This window comes from Vombatus ursinus, unplaced genomic scaffold (assembly GCF_900497805.2).
Source record: "Vombatus ursinus unplaced genomic scaffold, bare-nosed wombat genome assembly UNPS02014176.1, whole genome shotgun sequence".
Taxonomy (NCBI): domain Eukaryota; kingdom Metazoa; phylum Chordata; class Mammalia; order Diprotodontia; family Vombatidae; genus Vombatus; species Vombatus ursinus.
Window position 1 is genome coordinate 1,575,436 of NW_020953954.1, and position 21,949 is coordinate 1,597,384.

At 54.0% G+C, this 21,949-nt stretch overlaps 1 protein-coding gene across 2 annotated transcripts in view; it reads right to left on the minus strand.

Moving 5' to 3' along the window:
- Positions 1-2,598: 2,598 nt before the first annotated feature.
- TOLLIP (toll interacting protein) overlaps positions 2,599-21,949 on the minus strand; it is a 26,088-nt gene continuing 6,737 nt past the window's right edge. For both annotated transcript variants that reach the window (XM_027860173.1, XM_027860172.1), the window contains exons 2-6: positions 21,218-21,367; positions 17,229-17,411; positions 11,852-12,004; positions 8,143-8,233; positions 2,599-4,602 (exon numbers count right to left, since the gene is read on the minus strand). In XM_027860173.1, coding sequence (XP_027715974.1) covers positions 4,388-4,602; positions 8,143-8,233; positions 11,852-12,004; positions 17,229-17,411; positions 21,218-21,367 — 792 coding nt within the window. In that variant the 3' untranslated portion in view covers positions 2,599-4,387. The remainder of the gene's footprint in view (positions 4,603-8,142; positions 8,234-11,851; positions 12,005-17,228; positions 17,412-21,217; positions 21,368-21,949) is intronic.

Genomic DNA, 21,949 nt, shown 5'->3' on the forward strand with positions numbered 1-21,949 from the left:
ATGCACCCCTCCCCCACCCTTGCACCATCTACACCCCCTTCCCCTTTTCATCTCGCTTTCATTCGCAGTATTTTCCTATTAGAATGTAAGCTCCTTAAACGACAAATGTTGGAGATGTGGAAAAATTGGAACACTAATGCATTCTTGGTGCAGTTGTGAACTGATTCAACCATTTTGGAGAGGAATTTGGAACTATGTCCAAAGGGCTATAAAAATGTGCATGACCTTTGACCCAGCCACAGCACTTCTAGGGCTGTAACCCAAAAGAGATCACACAAAACGGGAAATCATACAACATGTACAAAAATATTTATAGCAGCTCTTTTAGTGGTGGCAAAGAACTGGAAATTGAGAGGATGCCCATCCATTGGGGAATGGCTGAACAAGCTGTGGTAAATGAATGTAATGGAATACTATTGTGCTACAAGAAAAGATGAGCAGGCAGACTTCAGAAAAACCTGAAAAGACTTGTATGGTCTGACGCTGAGTGAAGTGAGCAGAACCAGGAGAACGTCGTACACAGCAACAGCCACGTTGTGTGACGACTGACTTTGATAGACTTAGCCCTTCTCAGCAATGCAAGGATCTAAGACACCTCCAAAGGCCTCATGATGGAAAATGCCGTCCACATTCAGAGAAAGAACCGTGGAGTCTGAATGCAGACGGAATCAGACAGTTTCCTTTTCTTTTGTTGTTTTCTTTTGTTTCTTCTTTCTCGTGGTTCCTCCCATTAGTTTTAATTGTTCTTTATTATCACGACTAATGTGAAAATTCATTTAATACGAATGTATAAGTAGAGCGTATATCACCATCTTGGGGAAGGAGAGGAAGGGGGAGAAAACTTAGAACTCAAAAGATTATGGAAGTGATTGTTGAAAACTAAAAATAAACTGATTTAAAAAAAGAACGTAAGCTCTGTGAGGAGAAACTTTCCTCTTTGCTTGTATTTGTACCTTTGCCACCACCACTTTCTTCTCTCTCTCACTGTTGAGAAGGGGCCCACTTTCCTCAAACCCCAGGCCTGGGGAAGGCCTGCCCCCAGCCCTGACCAATGGCCAGCTTCCAGTCCAGCCCTCCCAGCCATCATCCAGGGCAGCCACATTCCACCAAGCACACAGGCCAGTCAGCCTGGCCACAACAGCAAGAGAACCGCGCGGGAGGGGCAGAAGGTCAGGAAGGGGCTCGCCGAGGGCAATGATGGGAGTGCGTGATCTGTGGCCGTGAAGTGAGGCCTGCTGCTCCCAAAGACCTGGGACCTTCCCCTCTGTCCTGTGTCCCCACTACTTGGTGTCCTTACTGGGCACCTAATCAAGGCTTCCTTCTCTGTCAGTCTGTTGAGGGCCTGGGGCAACTTCACAGCTCTTTCACAAAGGCCCACGAGAGCAGCTTCCTCCAGATCCGAAGACTCCGCCCCACGCTCTGGGACCCCTCATGCGGCTCAGCAACCCCACGACTTCCCTATGACTGGCCCAAGGTCACAAGCCAAAGCCGCTTCTTCCAAATCTCCACCTTGTTTGCTCACGGTGCCAGAGCCTGGCACACACTTGCTAAGTTACCTCCCTGGCACCTCTACGTAGGAACCCCGGGGCAGGCCAACCTCCCCCCTTTCAGACCGTGACGCTCACTTTGGTTCTTTTTAATTCAGCGTGAATGGAATGACCATTAACACTTCTCTGTCCTCCGTCTGGGTCCCTTTACCCGCTAGGAGCCAAGGGATAGCCCAGGGGGTGGGGCACAGGCAGACAGGAAGGGGGATCCTCTTGGATGTTTACTCAATTTACCAGGAAATCCAAAGGTCTATGGAAAAAGAATTTCAGACCAAAGTCATGCAGAGCAAAAAATCCTGACATTTTCCATGCAGAGTTCCTGATTTTTTTCCTTATAATTTGGTTAATATTTCATTTTTCTTTTTAAAAGAGGTTCACTGCTTTCACTTTTTAAATACCTTACAGAAGACAATTTCGTCTAAATGACAATGTTAAAAATCAGGCATAAAAAAGAGATTTGCTTTTCCAATAAAATTGCATAATTTTCTTGGCAAAGCTTAGGTACTGAGGAGTCAAGCGTAGGGTCACCAAGGGCTCTGTGGCCAGCTGAATCATTATGTCTTCTCAGTTTACCAATTTAGTCAAATGTGAGTTAAAAAATTTTCAATTAATCCACTTTCACAATGAAGGCAAGTCTCTTAGGGTGATTTTTCTGGCTTTTTCAATGCCTCGTCACAGTGACTCTGGAGATTCCTGAAGCCTGTGGAATGAACACAAGGGCTCCTGCCATGCCAGAAGGCTGTGGAAGGCGGCGTCTGGGAGCACTTGCTGCTGGGGTCCTTTGGAAATCGTTTTGGGGGGCAAAAAGTTGCTCTCAGCTGGCTGGACTTAATCATTTGTGCAGAGAACACAGTAGGTGTCTCCCACCCTCCCCAGAGGGAGGTTGGTGGAGCCCCAGGTCCTGCTGAGTTGTGTCCAAGCTAAGGGATGGCCACGACTGGCCCCTCAGGACGGCTCCTCTCCCTAGCTCCCTTCACCAAGTCCGTGACTCCTTTACTGTGTGGAAAATAAATCAAGTTTCCCAAAAGGACTGTGATTCTCCATTTTAACATACATGTAGATGATCATTTATTAAATTAGAAGACCAAAACATATATGTGACAATGAGAGAAAAAAATGCAGACACAGGAGCCCAACAACAGAATCAGAGCCCGAGGCCCGTGAGTCGTCTCTGCAAAGCCTCCCATGTTCACCTAAGCAGGCCCCGCCAAGGCCACCCCTGCCCCAAGCCCCAAACACAGGCTGGGGCTGGAAGGGGCCCAGGACACCCACGGGCTGCCTGCCTTTGGCCACACACCGTCTGTCCTTGTGTGTTGGGCCATGCCTCGGTGGGGAAGGGCCCATCGCACGTTCCCCAAGTCCATGCTTACCCCATTCCCTGATGGAGAAGCGCCTTTGAAAGGCCCCAGCCCCACATTCTGGCATCGTTTCTGCCTCCCAAGCCACTAAGGTCAAATCTCCAGACCCAAGGGAAGGTGGACACACCCCCAAAGCAGCATCACACTGGTGCAAGGGCAGCTAGGTGTGGCTGGAAGCCGCCCCAGGACCCCAGAGGGTGTGGATGCGGCTGGTCAAAGACTAGTCAGAGGTCCCCTGTCCAAGGGCTCCCAAAGGAAAATCCAAGGGCAGGCTCTCTTTTCCCTCAACATCTCAGCCAAGTGGGCGAGATCACTTCCCAAAGAGGCTGCTCCCCTGGGAATGGCGCTCGGGCGGTCACGCGGGGCCAGGCCAGCCTCCCCATCCCAGCCCGGTGGCCTTAGGCCCTGAACAAAAGAAAACTGACCGCTAATCTGAATGAAAAAAAGAAAAAAAAAAGCGGGGGGATTATAGCCTTCCCTGCTATGCAGATAATCTGCGTTCCCAAACAAAGAAGCAAGAAGTTTGGTCCTGACCTGAGAACTGGAGCCCCTGATGGCACAGCCACCAGCACACACTTGCACGTGTGCGTGTGTACACACAGGTCTGATAGTCAACACCCAGAACAACAGGGACGCGGTATTTTCTGATTGGGGGAAGGGGAACACACAGGCTCTCCCTTCCTTGTGACCCCCCGGGGGCCCAAAGGGCTCAGCCTCCAGTCGACCATTCCCCACCCCCAGAGGACTGGCCGCCGGAAAGTGCACGACTTCTAGGTCCATCGGTGGGGCCCCTCCCACAGAAGGGCTCGGCTGCCCGACGGTCGCTGGGCATGCCCGGGCACCGCCATAGGAAGAGGGGCTCTGGCGCTCGCCCCGGTCAGTAGTAAAGCAACAGGACAGACGGCAAGAATGCGCCTTCGCGGCCTCTGCGGCTGACTGAAGCGCACTGTCAATGCGGAGGAAGGTCCCCCTTGGGACAGGACTTCAGGGACATCGTCGGAAGGGAAGCATGATCAGAGCGGAGAGGATTCCTAACCAGCTAAAGATGGTGCATGCTTCCGGGGGAAGGGGGACACGGCGTGCCTCGTCATGCCCACGAGGCCACCTCCAGGGAAGGCAGTGGGGCAAGGCGTGGGGGGAGGGCAGGCCTTCCCTCTCCGGCCCAGGGCAAGTGGTAACGGAGTGCCCCGAGGCAGAGGTGGACAGTGCCGGCCCTGCGGTGAGAAGGGGGAGGACAAGGCGAATAAATACACGTGACACTTCTCCCCCCCAACAAAACAGCACATAGGGCATCGCGGCTATTAACTGGAAAAACCCACATGCATCTGCAGAGTGACCAAAAAAACGGCGTACAGCTGGGGGACGTTAATGCCCAAGAAAAAGAGAGAGGACAATCACTCGGGGACTGGACGCCGACCACTGGGCAGGTTGAAGGAGAGGGGCAGCGAGCAGGCCGAGTAGGCCGCGCCCCGGGGGGAAGCCCTAGGACTCCTCCCCGATCTGCAGCAGGGAGTTGATGGCCGCCTCCCGGTTCCCCCTCTGGGCTTCCAGCACCGAGCGGATCACTTCTCTGTCCATGTTGGGGAACATGTCCTGGATGGCTTTCAGGTCCTCTTCGCTACACTGTGGCTGGGGACTGACCACCGGAGGGGCCACCGCCAAGGGCATCACCCCCGGGCCGCAGACAGCAGGCACTCCTACAAACAGGAAGAGAGACCACTCAGCGCTGCCCAAGGGCCAGGGCGAGGGGCAGCAGTGGGCAGGGCCAGGAAGAGGGCGACGACCACGCCCACACGCACGTGCACGTGCAGCTGTGGGCCTGCTCTCCTAACACCCGCTGCACCTACTTCACCATTCTGAAGCCTGCTTCCTTTTTTCTTGCTCCAGTGTGACTGAAGCATACCCCCAGGGGACATTTCTAAAGTGACTGCAGCCATGCTGCATGTGTCCAGGAATACTGCACGTTGGAAGAGCTGAGGCCAGGCTGGTGTGAGGGCACAACAGCTCTGCCCACCACTCAGTGACCCAGGAAGACACCATCTTTCTCTGGCTGCAAAGGGCACAAGGCGAGGGCATCACTTTCCATCTTTCAGACATTGGCCCTGATGGAGGGGATTCCCAGAGGGGACAAGAAACCCGGGGGGGCAGAGCCTGGGCTGGCAGCTGGCTGGGGGATGGGCCCAGGACTCGACAACAAAGGGCCAAGTTTTTAAACTGGAAAACCCAACTCACCATGGCTAAACTCAAGGGCAAGGGGAGGCCGTTACTGAAGGGGCTTTTATGTTCTCTATCAGCACAACGTAATGGGGCTTCGTAACACAGCCTGGCACCTGACTGGCCCCGTTTGACTTCTGGGGATGTCTCACATTGAACTCTACCCCCTCCCAGTACTCCGCCCAGAAAGCTTCTGGGTAAGTGGCCGCCAAGAGCTAGGGGAGAGACCTTCGACCCCACTGGGCCCAACCCTCCCATTTCACAGAAGAGCCAGCAGAGGAAGCCTGAAGAGAGGAAACTATTGGCCCTGGTAGTCACCGAGCCAGGGCTGGCGCCTCCCCTACTGCCCCTTCTCCCGTGCCGCCAAACCTCTTCTGGACAGACACACGTATTCCCTAAGGCTTATTCAGACCAGTCTGCCCGTCACCTAACACATGAGCACGAACATTTATCAATTACTAATTTCCTCCTGTTTGACCACTATCTAGAGTCATATAACCAACCAGGAAGATGGCGCAGTGGAGGCGGCCATCTGTCTGCTGGCCTTTGTATTTCATTAAAACATATTCCACACTCCTCGCTCTCCTCCCATGTGCAAGGGGCCCAATCTGGTCCTTAGAGGGACCCCAGAATAAGAAGAAGGCAGAGAGGCACTATGGGAAAACCTGTCTGGATATGGGCCAATCTGCCTGCCCATCAAAGGGGGTCCAGAAAATTTGCAACTTTTTAGGCTCCGAAGCCTCTTACAAAGACCAAGCCTTCCCTGCTCCTTCCCTGAAGCCAAGGTGGCTTGTGAACACTGCCGGGGGTGGGGTGGTGGGGGTGGTAAGGTGGCAACAGGGATGCCCAAAGCCCAGCAGACCCCGCCACCAGCAAGCATGTCTGAGTTTCTACCAGAACAGCCCTCTGCAGCAAACGTCGACACGTTGGATCACCCGAGCTGAGTTATTTCAGTGCCCGGGATCTGGCATGTGGTGGCACCCAAGCCTAACGCCACAAAGTGCAAGCAAGGCCCGGTGTGCACTTGACACACCCACACAAGCCTGGTGGACTTGGCCTGAACAAAGCCCTCCAGCCCCAGGCACGGGAAATGACCACAGGAGGCTAGGAGAGGAACCGTCATGAAAACTCAACATGAAGCTGCCGCATCTTGGCTGGACAGCTTCTGCCACAGACCCCAAGCCATGCAACTAACTCACAGGGGCCAGAGGTCTTATAAATTAGCCCCAACCGCATGAAATGCTGAAAACCACACTTCCCAATCTGAAGTGTGCCCTATGAGAGAGAGCGGGAAGCCGGCCAGCAAAGTAACCAATGCCAGAGTGACTGAAGGCTAACAAAAAGCTGCTGGTTTCCACTTCGGAGAGGCAGGCCTTTGAGCACTACCGACGAGGCACTTCCCATGCGAGAACGGGCTTTTCTGGGGTTCTGTGAAGGCTCCTGCAACACTCATGGCTCTCTGACCCACTTCCAGCCCTCACAGAGCTCCCGCTCGTCCTACGGGCCCCACCACTCGTGCCTGGCCCCGAGTCGGGAAGGAGTCACATGCGGCCCACAGCAGACGCTCAGCACAGAGCCCTGGACCCTGGCTGCCAATTCCCCCTATTTTAGGTACAACAAACATTTTAGAATGTGACCTCTAAAAACCAGCCATCTCTACAGAAAGAGAGCAGGTTACAGCTCTACCGAGTGTTAAGTTTCTCGGGGACAAGGACCCTGCCCAGGAGTCCACCCTGAGCTCCGCAGCTGCCGCGGAGGAGGAAGCTGGCACCCAAGCAGCTGCGCTGATGATCCCTGTGACCAAAACTGGAACCCAGCGCCTCCCCACGCCCCAGACCAACCTGCCTCACATTCACAGGTCTACAGCAGAAGGGGGCGGCAAAGGACCGGGCTCAGCCTGCTCATGCAACCGCAGAAAGTCGCAGTGTGCTCTGCTCCCGGCTCCTCAGGGAGGAGGAGGGGAGGAATCTGCTGGGTTTGGACTTGAGACTGGAAATGAGGAAAAGGCATGTGGGAAAATGGAGGAAGGGTAGCAGCGAGCCAGCTGCTATAGGACAAGCCAGATGAAGGATGCAGGGCGGGAGGGAGGAGCCCCACTAACCAGATGCGGGTGGGGGGAGGGCCACTGAGTGCTCCGCGGGGGGCCCTACGGGACTGGCACACGCTAGGCCCTCAATGACAGGACAAAGGAACAGCAGGCACACAAGAAGGCAAGGGTCAACAACCACATCATGCCGGCTGGACGCTGAGCACTCTGCACCAATTACGGGATTGCCGCCGGGTTGGGAGAGACCTGATGCCTCGGAAGGACCACCGGCCAAGACAGAAAGCCGCGCGCCCACGAGGGAACAACGTGTCTGGCCTTGGCGTGTGGAGGGGGCTGGGGCGAGGAGACTCCCTCCCCAGGAGTGGCAGCACCCCGGTAGGGGCATCGCTGGCCCCCCAACCTCCTGACCCTGTGGACAGGAAGTCGTTCCCCATCTCCCTCTGCCATGAGCTCCACTGGACCCTGTCTGGAGCTTGTCTGGCTGTCCTCCCTCAGACTGGGAGCTCCCGGAGGGCAGGGGCTGGCCTTGCTCTGCACGAACCAGGGGCTTCCCATGTGCCTTAATAAGGGGAAACCTTCCAGCTCCAGAGTCAAGCCCCCCATTCCCCACGTAATTCTTCACTTGAAAGGGGGGCTGGGGGAGAGAAGACTGCTCCCCATCAGTCACCATCCTAGACCCCCTGAGCAGGAGGAGGCATCTCTAGCACCAAGCAGAGAGGAGGCCTTTCACGTGTAAGAGGCTGACAAGTCCTCCGTGGGGCTACCTCCCCACCGATGCTGACCTATCCGGGACCACCCCGCCCGAGACTCTGGCCCCTCCTTGGTAAATTCCTCGGCATCTCCATCCCCACCCCCACGGTTCCAAGGCTAGCCTATGGCTCTAAATAGGTCACGTGGGACGCCTCCACCGCCCTGAAAAAGGACTGTGAATGAGGCAAAGCCAAGCAGAGCGGGGAGGAAGGGACAAGAGGCGTACCTGTAATGGGCACGTAGCCGACCCCCTGCTGGTACACCGTGGGCATCAGGACCACAGGCTGAGGCTGCATCATCATGGCGGTCGGGAGAGACTGGGACGAAAAGGCAGTGACAGAAGGTCAGTGGGGGCCGGGCAGAGGAAGAACCACTGGCCAAGAGCAGCACGCAGGCAGGCCCAGGGGCACCCCCGCTGCCATCTGTGACCTCATGCACATGAGCCCCCAGGTCCCGGGCCAAGACCGCCCCCTCCATCAGCGCAGCACAGCGGCATGGGGGTACAGAAGGGGGGGCAGGCCTGGTACCCATCCCACGGGCTCCCCGGCCAGTGTTCTCGGATCCTGACCTCACCACCCCTGACCACCCCCCCCAGGCTGGGCGATGAAATTCCTTGTTCCACAATGGGCCATAAACCCAGCAGGCCGCTTCTCTCCATGGGCTCACCGGAAGGAGGACGGCCCACACGCCCTCCAGACACAGCACCTCGTTAGCAAGAGCTTCCAGAGGGTGGAGCACGTTGGCTCCTGTGGGTGCCGCTGCACCGGGGGGGGGGGGGGGGGGGGGGGGGGGGGGGGGGGGGGGCAGGCTGAAATCCGTCCCCAATCCAGCCGCCCAGTAACCGGTGCTTCCCTTCAATACAACAGACCTTCCCGCTCAGCAGGAGAGGCTACATGAGGCTTCCACAGGCCTCCTGATGCTCCAAAGAACAAAACTCCAGAAACTACATTTCGCCTGCTCAGCTCCAAGCAGACAGCACCCCGGGGAGAGGTAGAAAGTGTGACCCAGCCCTGGCAAGGAAGAGGTTCTTTGGGATGAAGCATCAGTGAGAGAAAAGTCCACGCCTGACAGGACGCTCAGTGTAAGAGTCTGTCCGCAGTGAGAAAGGAACCTGAAGAGGGAGAGGTGAGACCCCCTCCACATGTGCGCAATGAGACAAGAGCCCAGGAGACCCCGACCATGCGCCATGGGACACAGCCTGCCTCACCCCTGACTGGCTTGTTCCCTGGGACATCCTCGTGGTGGGCATTCCCCCCAGGATCCGGAAGAGATCATAGCAAAAGTGTCAAAGAAGGAGATGTGATCCGATAAACAGGGGCGAGCACCCACGGTGTGCCAGGCACTGTGCTAAAATGCTGGCGATAAAACTAAGAAAGAGAGGGGCAGCTGGGTGGCGCAGTGAATAGAGCTCTGGCCTCGGACTCAGGAGGACCTGCGTTCAAATCCAGCCTCAGACACTTAACACTTACTAGCTGTGTGACCCTGGGCAAGTCACTTAACCCTGATCACCTCACCAAAAAGAAAGGAAAAAAAAAACTAAGAAAAAGAAAGGCAGACCCTGCCTGCAAAGACTTTACAATCCAGCGGGGGAAGATGATGCATGCCAAGAAGCTAAAGGAGGGGCGAGGGCCAGGGGGCACCATGGCACTGGGGGTACAGTGATGACGGTGGAATCAAAACCAGGCATAGCCAGGGTGGCAAAGGAAGAGACAGCTGGGCTTCTGAGCCCTCGTCTGCCTTATCCTCCGGCCCCCCAGTCAGAGGGTCCTGGCAAGGTGTGAAGGCCAAGGCTGAAGCCATCCCCAGCAGGATGATCTTCTTGGAAGCAGCTGAGGAAGATGATGGTGCCGGGCCCACGCAGACACCTGGAGCGGTGGGAGGGTGGCCCAGACCCTCGAGGGGCCAGATGCTTGTTAAGGAGTCGAGAACCCAAAGGTCCAAGATTTTGGGACAAGAACTCACTATCTGACAAAAACTACTGGAAAACTGGGAAGGGTTTGGCATCTCCCACCACACACTGAGATGTGGTCAATGTGGGGGCGTGACTTAGCCATAAAAGGTGATACCACGGCAAATGAGGAAGCATGGGATAATTCACCTGTTAGATCTAGGGATGAGGGAAGAAGTTAAGACCAAACGAGAGACAGAGAGTATCATGGGATGCAACTTTAAATTTTAAAAGTTTCTGCACAAACAAAACCAATGCAGCCAGGAAACTGGGGCAAAAACGTTTTACATCTAGTTTATCTCATATATGGGGAACTGAGTTAAATTTATAAAAATAAGGGCCATTCCCCACTCGTTAAATGATCAAAGGATATGAACAGGCAGTTTTCTAAGAAATCAAAGCTATGCATAGTCATATGAAAACGTGCTCTAAATCACTACTGATTAAAACAGGTCTCAGGTATTGCCTCACATGTACTGGACTGGTCAATATAACAAAAAAGGAAAATGACAAATGCTGGAGGGGATGTGGGAAAATTGGGACACTAACACCCTCTTGGTGGAGCTGTGAAACGATTCAACCATCCTGGAGAATAATTTGGAACTATGCCCAAAGGGCTACAAAACTGCACACCTTTCAGCAATGCCACCACCAGGTCTGTATCCCAGAAAGATCAAAGGGGGAGAAAAGGGCCTATTTATACAACAATATTTCTAGCAGCTCTTTCTGTGGTGGCCCAGAACTGGAAATTAAGGGAATGACCACCAACTGGGGAATGGCTGAACAAGTTGTGGCATACGAATGTAATGGAAACTTGTGCTATGAGAAAAAACAAGCAGGGTGAAAATCCTGGAAAGACTTAGATGGACCGATGCAGAGTGAAGTGAGCAGAACCAGAAGAACGTCGTGCACAGTAACAGCCACGTTGTGGGACGGCTGACTTTGATGGATTTAGCTCCTCTCAGCAATACAAGGATCTAAGACAATTCCAAAAGACTTGTGATGGAAGATGCCATCCACATCCAAAGAAAGAACTGGTGTCTGAGTGCAGACTGAAGTATCCTTTTTTTAACTTTCTTTATTATTCTTGGGTTTTTTTTATGAGTTTTCTTTTGCAACATGGCTTATGTGGAAATGTTTGGCATAACTGCACGTGTATAACTGATATCAAATTGCTTGCCTTCTCAAGGAGGGGTGAAGGGAGGGAAGAAAAGAGGAAGAGAATATGAAACTCAGCATTTTTTTAAAAGAATGCTAAAATTTTCATAATTCAGAAAAAAATAAAAAGGTTCTTTAAAAAGTCTAAAAGCAGAACAGTTCTTCAGCCAACAGGAAGAGTTCACTGTCCCCGGGCTGCAGAGTGACCAGGTGGAGCAGCCACCTCATCACAGCCCAGTTGGTTTTTTTTTTTTGTTTGCTTTTTGGTGAGGAGGTCAGGGTTAAGTGACTTGCCCAGGGTCACACAGCTAGTAAGTGTTAAGTGTCTGAAGCTGGATTTGAACTCAGGTCTTCCTGCCTCCAAGGCCAGAGCTCTATTCACTGCGCCACCTAGCTGCCCCTTACAGCCCAGTGTCTACACAGAATCCAAGTACATTCCTGACCAAAGGGCCTCATAAATCAGCCATGATTTTCAGCATTGCCAGTAGAATGTATTCCAAGCAACAAGTACAAAGCCAGGCTCTTAGGAAGGCAGGGTGAGAATGTGGCTTAGAACAGAGCGGCTGGGTCATCGCTGCTCTGACTTTCCAGACCCTCCGACTCTAGGACAGAAAGCTCTCAGTGACAGGCAGCGCGGATAAAACAAAAAACACCAGTTACTGGGCAGCCACCCACACCCCACACAGCAGGAGGCACACAAACCCACACAGGTTTCCTTCCTGGGAAGCCCTTGTTAATAACAGGCACTCCCGGCCCCCCCCATCTGCCCCTCCTCCGCACATGGCCCTACCGCCACAGGCCCACCCCCCAAGCCAAGCTCCCCACTTACCGTGTAGGACATGACCAAGTTAATCATCCCTTCTTTGTCATCGCCCTGCCTTCCACTTAAGCTGTACCATTCATCCTCCACCTTCCCTTGTTTGAGAGACTCAGGAATGGTGATGTGTGTCCACGCGATGCGGTCGTCCATGGAGAAGGCGCGCTGAGAAGAACAGGCCGGGTTACTGAGCTCGCCCCTGCCTGCAGCCTCCCGTCGACCAGAGCAGACGTCCGCCCTGCCCCCGCTCCCACCACAGTGCTAAGAGCTGGGAGGGATTCCGGGAGACTCCCCAAGGCCAGGAGAAAACTGGCCACAGACGCACAGGATGCACGTGCATTAGAATACAGTTTTAAACAAAATAAAATAAAAATAATAAACTTGTAGTAAAAGTTAAAAACAAATGTTAAAAATTGTTTTCACATGCAACTGGGAAATAAGATATACAGGCAATGGGGTATTGAAATCTGTCCTGCCCTACAGGAAAATAGAAGGGGAAGGGGATAAGAAATAGGGTGGGGGGCGAGACAGAAGGGAGGACAGATTAGGAGAAGGGGTATTCAGAATGCATGCCATCTTGGGGTGGGGGAAGGGACGAGATGGAGAGAAAATCTGAAACTCAGAATCTTGTGGAAATGAATGTTGAAAACTAAAAATAAGTACATTAAATCACTAAAAACCCTTTGACCCAGCAACAGCACTTCTAGGGCTGTATCCCAGAGAGATCATACAAATGGGAAAAGGACCCACATGAACAAAAATATCTATAGCAGCTCTTTTTGTGGTGGCAAAGAACTGGAAATTGAGGGGATGCCCATCAATTGGGGAATGACTGAGCAAGTCGTGGTACATGAGTGTAATGGAATACTATTGTGCTGTAAGAAATGATGAACAGGCTGACTTCAGAAAAACCTGGAAAGACACGTATGGTCTGATGCGGAGTGAAGTGAGCAGAACCAGGAGAACGTGGTCCACAGTAACAGCCACCTTGTGCAATGACTAGTATTGATAGACTTAACCCTTCTCAGCATTGCAAGGATATAAGACATCTCCAAAGGACTCGTGATGGAAAATGCTGTCCACAAAGAAAGACCTATGGAGTCTGAATGCAGATTGAAGCATACTATTTGCTATTTTTTTCTCCTGTTGTGTTTTGTTTCCTCTTTCTGGTGGATCCTCCTATGGGTTCTAATTCTTACAACATCACTAATGTGAAAATATGTTTAATAGGACTGTATATGTAGAGCCTACACCAGATTGCGCGCTGTTTTGGGGAGGGAGGTGAGGAGGGAGGGGGAGAGTTTTAAAACTCAAAAGCTTACGGAAGTGATTGTTGATAATTCAAAATAAATTAATTTTTGAAAAATTTGAAAAAAAAAGAATAGCCCTGGCTCCGGCCGCTCCGGGTGGGCAAAGCCAACAGCAGCTCCTGGCCTTGGCCATCCTCTGGAGGGTCCACCACCAGGAACGTGTAACTAACAAACCATCACGGCCCCCTCACCTGCCTGGGATGAAGTCGGCAGGCAGAGAGGTGGGAGATGTGGGCCAAAGAGGAGCCCAGGCATCTCCCGGGCCCCCCAGGCTGCTCAGGAAGAAAAGCCCTTCCTTGCTGGGTGTGAGCCCGGCGGTACCACTTACCCTTTCTCAGCCTCAGTTTCCTCATCTATAAAATGGGGATAATGAGAGCAGGTCACCACCCTCAGAGGGCCGTACAGATGTCTGCAATCATCATTACCACTCTTACGCATCGCTGCACACGGAGGTTGCTTGGGCAGTTCTCAGAACTAACTTGGTGTTATGAAGATCTCAAAACAGAGAGGGGGCTCTGGGTCTCTAATAATCCCTTCAGGGAGTGTTTACCACAGTGGGACTTTTGGGGAGGAGGAAATGACGCTTCATCCAAAAATGCCCCAAACCTCCTAAAAGCATGCGTCTGTCATTTTAAAAATCCTTAAAAAGCTCCATTCCCAGTGAAGCCAAGACAAGACGACCAGGTAGAAGGCGGCGAGTTCCACCTCTTTCCTCCAAACAGACCTAGAAATGCACCAGACCAAAGCCTGATGAGAAAATCCGAGATAAAATCACAGTGGGTCCTTTGTCCAGCCCAGGTCAGCAGACCAGAGACAGACAAGGTCTGACCAGGAGTGACCATGCGGAGCCTTCCTTCCAGCCCAGGGTGGGGCTGCCCACCAGGGCCAAAGGAGGCACCACACCCTCTCTATGGGAAGGGGAGCCATCTGGCGGGTCTGTCGCCCACTCCCAGTTCCGGGGCAGAATAAAGAAGGAACCCCAGGCGTGGCACTCCAAGACAAGGGGCAGCCACAGGTCCTAGGCGAGGACAGAGGAGAGCAGGTTCAGAAGCAGCAGCTCGGGGGTTGCTCAGACTCGGGAGCAGGGCAAGAGCCAGGGCAGGAACCCCAGCCCGAAGGGGAGTCTGCACTTCTCTCACTCGGGACCAGCCGGCAGGGGCTCAGGCCAGCAGCGCCTGCTGGTGCTCGGACCCGACCCCAGGTCACTAACCTGTCAAGCTCTGACGGGGGCGGAAACCAGATTGCCTCTGGAAGCCCTGAAAGTCCGCAGGTCCTGAGCCTGGATAACCCAACAGTCAATACCCCACGAGGGCAGCACAGAGCCAGCCCAGGCCTGCCCTCCAGAAGCGTGCCGAGCGCTTACGTGAAGTCCAAGAATCCCACCATAAAAAGCTATCACGGTGAGAGAAATGGCAGAAGAGGGCAATAACTCCACAACATCTACAGGCAAAGCCTCAAGAAAAAACAAACAGAAATAGGCACAAATCCAACAAGAATTCCTGGACGAGAGGAAGCAAGCGCTTAAAAGGAACCTCACAGCACAAACAAACAGCCTGGAAAACAGACCGGAGAGAAAGAAGAGACAGAATCCTTGGATTCGCTGAAAGCCAAGCCCAGAGACTGGACATCAGATTTCAGGAAATCCTAAAAGAAAACTGCCCAGCTCTCTTGGAACCAGGATCCTCAAGGCACCCCCTGAAAAAAAGTCCAAAAGGAAAGCATCCGAGCCCAAACCCAGAGCTTTCGGGTCAAAGGAAAAACACCGCAAGCTGCCAGAAAGAAAGAACGAGAGTCCTGAGGAGCCAGAGTGACTTAACAGCCATGACCAGAAAGGGGCAGAGAGCCTGGAATGAGCTATCCTAGAAGACAAAGGACTTAGGCTTGAGACCAAGAATAACCTGCCGACAAAACTGAGCATAATTATCCAGGGGAAATGGGGACTTGAAGGAGACAGAGGAGCCCCAGGCATTCGAGCTGTGGCGAAGCTCCAAGTTCAAACACAGGAGTGAAGAGAAACATAAAAAGGTCAACACGAAGGAACAGGACCAAGCACGGACGGACTGCTTCCACTCTAACACGGGGACATGATACATGTGTCCCCTCTAAATCTGCCGCCATCAAGGGCCACAGAGGAAGTCTGGTTAGACAAGGCTCCAGAGCGATTCTGTTACGTCTTGATGGGCTTAAGTAAAGGAGGGGGAAGGGGAGTACACGGGGGAGGGGGTGCGAAGAGAAGCTTAGGGAAATTTATCTCCCATAATCAAGGTGCACAAGTGGACTTCTACACAAAGGAGGAGGAGAAGGTAGGAGGCGGCAGCTTCACACGAGCATCACTCTCACCTGAACTGGTCAAAAGAAGGAAGAATACGCGTGTGTGCGCACACACATGCACGCGCGCGCACACACACACACACACACACACACACACACACACACACACACACACACACACACACACACCATACGTCACCCAAGGGGAGATAGGAGCGCAAAGGAAAAGGGGGAATCAGAGGGAGGACAAACTCTAAGGACATACAAAAACATCTGGAGCTTTCTTTGAGGTGCTAAAGCAGGTGCCCCTAAATTGGGGCGTCACTGAACAAGTGAGAGAATATAAATAACAGCTCCAATTCCAGAGGCCTGGTGCTGAAGCCTGCCGGCCACCTCCTGACAGAGGGGCAGGACGGAGGGGTCGAATGGTCACGGTCAAGGTGGAAATCTGACTATACACGTCTAAGCAGGGTTTTGTTTTCCTTTCATTCTCAACTGGAGGTATGGGATGTAGAGGATTTTTCCTGACTGAAAAAAACAAAGCATAATTTGAAAACAAGAACAAAACAAGCTTTTCCTCTCCTGAATGTTGCTGACGGCCTTTGCCCATTGATTCGCCGTAGACTGGGAGTCAGGGAGCTTTTCACAGTACCTCACACACACTTCCTGCACCCAGCTTTCTAAATTTTTCCAACGTTTGCTCTAAATACCCTCATCTAGTACTGTTCCGTTCTAAATCATATTTTCTCTCTAGTCCAGAGTTTGCTTTGGTCAATCCGTCTTACCCATGATTCCTTCTACGTGTCAAATCAAAAACGTTCTATTCCTTCCCCAAGCCAGAGGAACCTTCATCCAGTCTTCTCTGCCAGACTGTGCTCGTTTACGTGTTTTAATCAACCTGAAGGGTTCCGGGGAAGCAGGACCTGAACTGCTTTCATTGGCATTTCTCTCATTAGAGCTTTGGGGCACTGTCACGTTTGCTGCCCATGCGCACTTACAAAGTGCCAGGGATACCAAGAAAAGGCCAAGGACACCAAGAAAAGGCCAAGGACTGTCCCTGCTCCCAACGGGCACAGCAGCATGATTCACCAACAAGGGAGGGCACACACACCCAGGAGGACCACCACACACACATACAAACACACACACACCACACACACACACACACACACACACACACTCCCACACACATAAACTCCCACAGACCACACATATACTCCCCACACACATACACACACACACCACACATACATACAAACATACACCACACCCAGGCCCTGGCACAAACACACACCACAAACACACACATACATACACACACCACACACACACTCTCACACACACTACACAATGCACACTCACACACATGACACACATGCACACACTCTCACACGATACGCACCACACGTTACACACACAGACAGTCGAGATGGAGAAAACAGAAGGCAAGGACCCCCCTCCCCGATGCTCCACCATCGCCCCCCTCCGGGGAACCAGCATTTAACTCGGCACCTTTTCTGGTCCAGCTGCTCCCCCCCCGTCCTGGCCCAGCTCCCACCTCTGACCCTTTGCCGCTCCCTGGGCCAGCCACACGGAGGAAGGAGGCCACGTGCAGACGGCCCTGGCCAGGGAGTCCGAGCACCTCCACCCCAATCCCGACTCTGGCTCCTCCTATGAAGAGCTGGCCTGGGGACCCTCCCAGCCCTGGGCCAGGCTGCCATTCTCATGCCTTCAGGCTGTCTGGGGAAAGGAGGCCTGGAAAGCCAGGCCCCAGAGGCGGGGGCAGGGGGTGCCTTCCTGCATCTCACCTCATCAAAGATCTCCAGGTAGAAAGAGTCCACGCCCGGAGGCACCGTGCACTGAATCACTTTGTTCCAGCGAGGGTTCTTGGCGCCATTGTGGGCAGTGGCCGTTTCGTACACAGCGTAGCCCAGCCGGATGCGGCAGTACGGATCCATGCGGGTTACACCGTAGTTCTTTGCCAACTTCGCCTACAAAAGAACCGGGTCAGGGAAAGGGGCGTGAGGGCCCGGAGCGTCTGCCTGCCTTGCCATGGGATTTCTTCTCCACTAATGCCAGCTGCCAAAACGTTTCTTACGCTTTGCAACTGAAAATCAGGTCCCCACATGCCAGATCTAGGAGCTTTCTTCCTGGTTCCCACTGACCTGGGAGCCACCGCCCAAATGGGGTTTGAGGAAAGCTTCCTAACAGGACAGGGTCCCAAACGGGCCCGGGCTGCTATGGCAGGTGGTGAGCTCCCTGTCCTTGCGGGGGGCCTCAGGCAGAGCCCGATGTCCCCTGGTAGAGATGCCTCGGGGATCCCCCCACTCCCAGTTAGTGCCTATCGTGCATACACGGTTACCCTCAAACGGAACATTAAGAGAGGAAGAGGAAGGCGGCTAGTCATTTTGTCCACAGAAAGGGGCGACTAAAAGCCAAAAAACATCATGCTTCTGGGACCACCCGGGGATGGATGACACCTGGCCTCACGCTCTCCACTGAGGCCCGTCCAGCTCTGGCCTCCCAGAAAGGAGAGGGCACACGAAGGTGACAAGGAGGCAGGCACAAGGCAGAGACCTCGGAGTAATTGCAAAAGATCTCCCTGTGCCAATTCAACAGAAGCTCACCCCTCGCCTCCTTCCCCACCTGTGCCACAGACTCACCACCTTCCGTGTCTCAATGCCCTCCCGACGCCCAGGTGCCATCACCGTGTCGTGGGTGTAGCCTCGGGATGCCTGGGCCTCGCCAGCAGCCAGTGGGATGCACTCCCCCAGTTAGAGTGGGCGCCCCCAAGGGCAGGCCCTGTCCCACTGAGAATGTATGGAGCCGGGACAAGTGCTGGCTGAAACAGCAGCAGTCACCTTCCAGACATCTGTCAGGAGAGCAGCCTCACCCTCCGGGCACGTCCATCTGCAGGCGCCTTTGGCTGACAGCAGTCACTGCCAGGGCTGCGAGCGGCCTCTCCTGAGGGAGGCCTAGCACCCGCTGGCAGCCCCACCCAGCGCCGGTCGGTCAGGGCACGTCTCGGCGGCAAACAGCGTGGATGGCCGTGGCCTGGGCCCCTAGGGGCCCCTCGGCTTCCTCACTTAAGAACTAGGTGTGGCAGTGGGGACTTGTTTCAGATCTTAAATGTCCCCCAAAGCAGCTGACCTTTTGTCTCCCAGCCTAGAAGCGGTGACTCCCCCGCAACATTCACTCACACAAGCCACCTTTCTGGGGAGCCTTCCTAGGAGGACGGCCTCAGGGAGCTCAGGACTGCCCCGGCCTGTGAGGCTGGCCCCAAAAGCAGAAGGAAACTAAGCACGCTGGGAGGCCCTGGCCTCCAGGGAAAGAAGCCTTGATGGGAAGCAAGAAGGCCCAGCGAGCTTCATTCGGGCAAGGCAGAGGAGCGATGCAGCGAGGCTTTTCTACTTAAGAAATACATTTCAACTTTTCGAACCAGATGGATCCGCAACATTTAAAGAAATATCTCCAATGTCTTTTTTTGCAAGAACAGGAAGAAATGGCACCTTTTAAAATTCCTTCTATGAGACAAATCTAGTCCTGACACCTAAAGCAGGGAGAAATCATTAGAAGAAAACTAAAGAAACAAATAAAAAAACTGAATAAATTGGAGGCCACAACAGCATACAAAAGGCATCAAAACCTGTATGACCAAGTCTCATTTAGTCCATGAAAATTGCTGTGGCTCACTCCCGTCTGACTCTCCACAGCCCCATTCGGGGCACCTGCTCAGCCTCGAGGCCTCTGCCAGGACAGCAACCTGCCCTTCTTTCCCTGGTTTCAGTCTGGTGGCTTTAGGGGCATCATTTCAAGGGCCTTCCACCAAACGGGGCGGCATCCCGCCTCCGCAGCCACGGACCGTGCGCGGGTGCGCGTGCGTGGGCCTAGGGTGTCAGTCCTTCACAGAGACCGTCTTCCCGTTTGTATGCCCTCATTCTCCTTTGTCTGCTTCATCTCCCACGATCCTCTGCTCTTCGTCCCCTCTGCGTCCGTCAGAGGCTCGTCCCTGCTCCGTACCCTTGACTTAGCCACGCTGTTGACTCTGAGGTTTCCATCTCCGGTCCCTGTGCTTTTGCACTAGTTGTCCCTCGTGCCCGCCGTGCGTTCCTTCCTCACCCCCGCCTCGGAACTCACGGGCCTCCTGTCAGCACACCCACGGCAATGGTGAGGACCGGGGGGCTCGAGCAAATTGTCGATTTTTAGCTGACTCTCCTTGCTCCGGCAGTGATTTGTCATTTGCCAAAAGCAAACACCTGGCAGTGAGTGTGAGTGTGAGTGTGTGTGTGTGTCTGTGTGCGCACGTGTGCACTTGTTCCCTCGATTTGTTTGCTTTTCTTGCGTGATTTTCTCTGATTGTCTCGAATCCTAGCGGTCTCAGTGACGTTCCCGCCTTCCGTCTGGGGGAAGGCCTCTGCTGTTGTTCCATTTACCTCGAGACTGCTGAGCACAGGGAACTACATTCAGCTGATTCCTGTTGTGTTGGTAAAATGCCCTTTCCGCATCTCTCCATCATGATTTCTGTTGGTTTTATTTTTAATGTGGCCTGTCACTTTGAGTTTTCCTAATTTTCCTGGCAGCTAGGTGGCGCAGTGCACAGAGTGCCAGTTCTGGACTGAAGAGAGAAGTGGTAGGTGGCGACACTGGGAAAGCGCGGGCTGACCCCGCAGCACGCAAGGGGGCGGTCCAACGGGGCAAGCGCTTGGGGAAAGCGCTGTCCCTTCCTATCTAACCCTCTCTTCTGTTTGTTTTTTTTTTGGACTGAAATGTTCCTCTGATTCCTAAATTCACAAGAAAAAAACAAACCGATTCAGGGATTCAATCAGGGGGTGGGCGAGCCAGAGAAGTGGGTGGGTGAGCCCATAGGGTTTTCCGGATTCCCACAGCTGAGTGGCCTCCTTCCGGGAGAGACGCTGTTCAGCCTATGCTAAGAGCCTGCAGGATCCAGACCACCCCAAGGACTCTCCCAGGCCAGGAAACCCAAGGAGACCCCAGCGCGGGAGGCACACAGCCAAGGGGGCTCCCCCAGATCCATCTATTTGCATAGTCGTTGTGCAAACCCCAAACTATCACCAGATGAGCCATCAGCTCATCTAACCCTAATTGCGCTCATGCGATGATGAGCCTCTCAATCGTGTTCCAGATAAAAATAAAACCATCGTATTAACAATGCACATGGGAAAACCTCACTCCAGACTGGCACATGCAGACGGACAGACAGCTGGAGACAGAATGGTCCACATTCACCCCCAGGGGCCCCAGCACACCTTGAAGACCCCTGGCACAGCCACCCCCTCCAAGGCGACCACGGAGCAGCAAAGGAGGCCGCAGTCTCCGTGGGACAGTGAGACAGCACCGAGAAAACTGGACAGGTCCTCAACAAGCATGTGGGATCCCCGACGGACGGTCCAGGGCGCGCTGCCCGCCTGCGGCCTCTGTGGATGGCGGGCCCAGGCCGCAAAGCTGCAGAGAACAGGAGCCCCAGGACTGACGTGGGGGCAGCCCGCCCTTGGCCGTGGCCTCCCGCCACTCTCTGGACAGCCAGGGTCAACATTCAGCAGGGTCAAGGCTTTGCCTTCTTTCCAATGTCCAACCAGAGCTTTCAAGATAAACTCTCAGGTATGAAAAACATCCACACACAAAGGAACCCTTTCACTCCGGCCACCTGAAAAGCTGCCCTTCCAGTGAATTTCTCAGTGAAAAGCCTGAAGCCCTCTCCCGTGCTCCCCTGGTGCCCAGGGCCCGCCTGACCACCCACGCTCAGGGCAGAACCCGAGGGAGGAGGGGAAGCCAGTACCTGCACCACGGTGATGCTGAGTCGGCCCACAGTGTTCAAGGCTCCGCCGTACTGCAGCTGCTGCGCAGCCTGTGCATCCAGCTGGATCTGCTGCTGCTGCTGCGTGGGGGTGATGCGCAGGAAGTCCTGGGGCAACTCGCCGATGTAAACCTGGAGGAAGAGAAGGGCGCGGCTGAGCAGCCCGCCTCCCGGGTGGGGGCGGGGGCCAGGGCATCCACCTCTTTGGACCAATTGCCAGGCTGACAACTTTGTCCTGGGATGGAGCCCCCGTGGCCTCGTGTGGAGGGCGGCCCTGGAACACGGGGACACAGCTCTTCTGCCCCCAGGACGTCTCCTCATCAGGCCCTTCACCGCGATGGCCACCTCCCAGCTCATTCATCAACGGCCGGCTCCCACAACTGGCCACCACACCCCAGAGGAGCTTGGGGGAAGGCAGAGGACAGACCTTCACCTCCCACTCCCACAAGCTCTGCCTCTCCTACAGCAGAAGCCCAAGACCATATGGTCCCGTCATTGGCTGCAAATCCGTCACCTTGCCCACTCGTGGGGCGCTCACAGTCTCCTCAAACCCCGACACTTGATTTCAGAACAAGTGGGGAGGTGGAAGGGAATGAGCATTTATATAGAACCGGTCTTGTACCAGGAACTTTACAAATTCTATCTCATTTGACGTGTGTGAGAGAGAGAGAGAGAGAGAGAGAGAGAGAGAGAGAGAGAGAGAGAGAGAGAGAG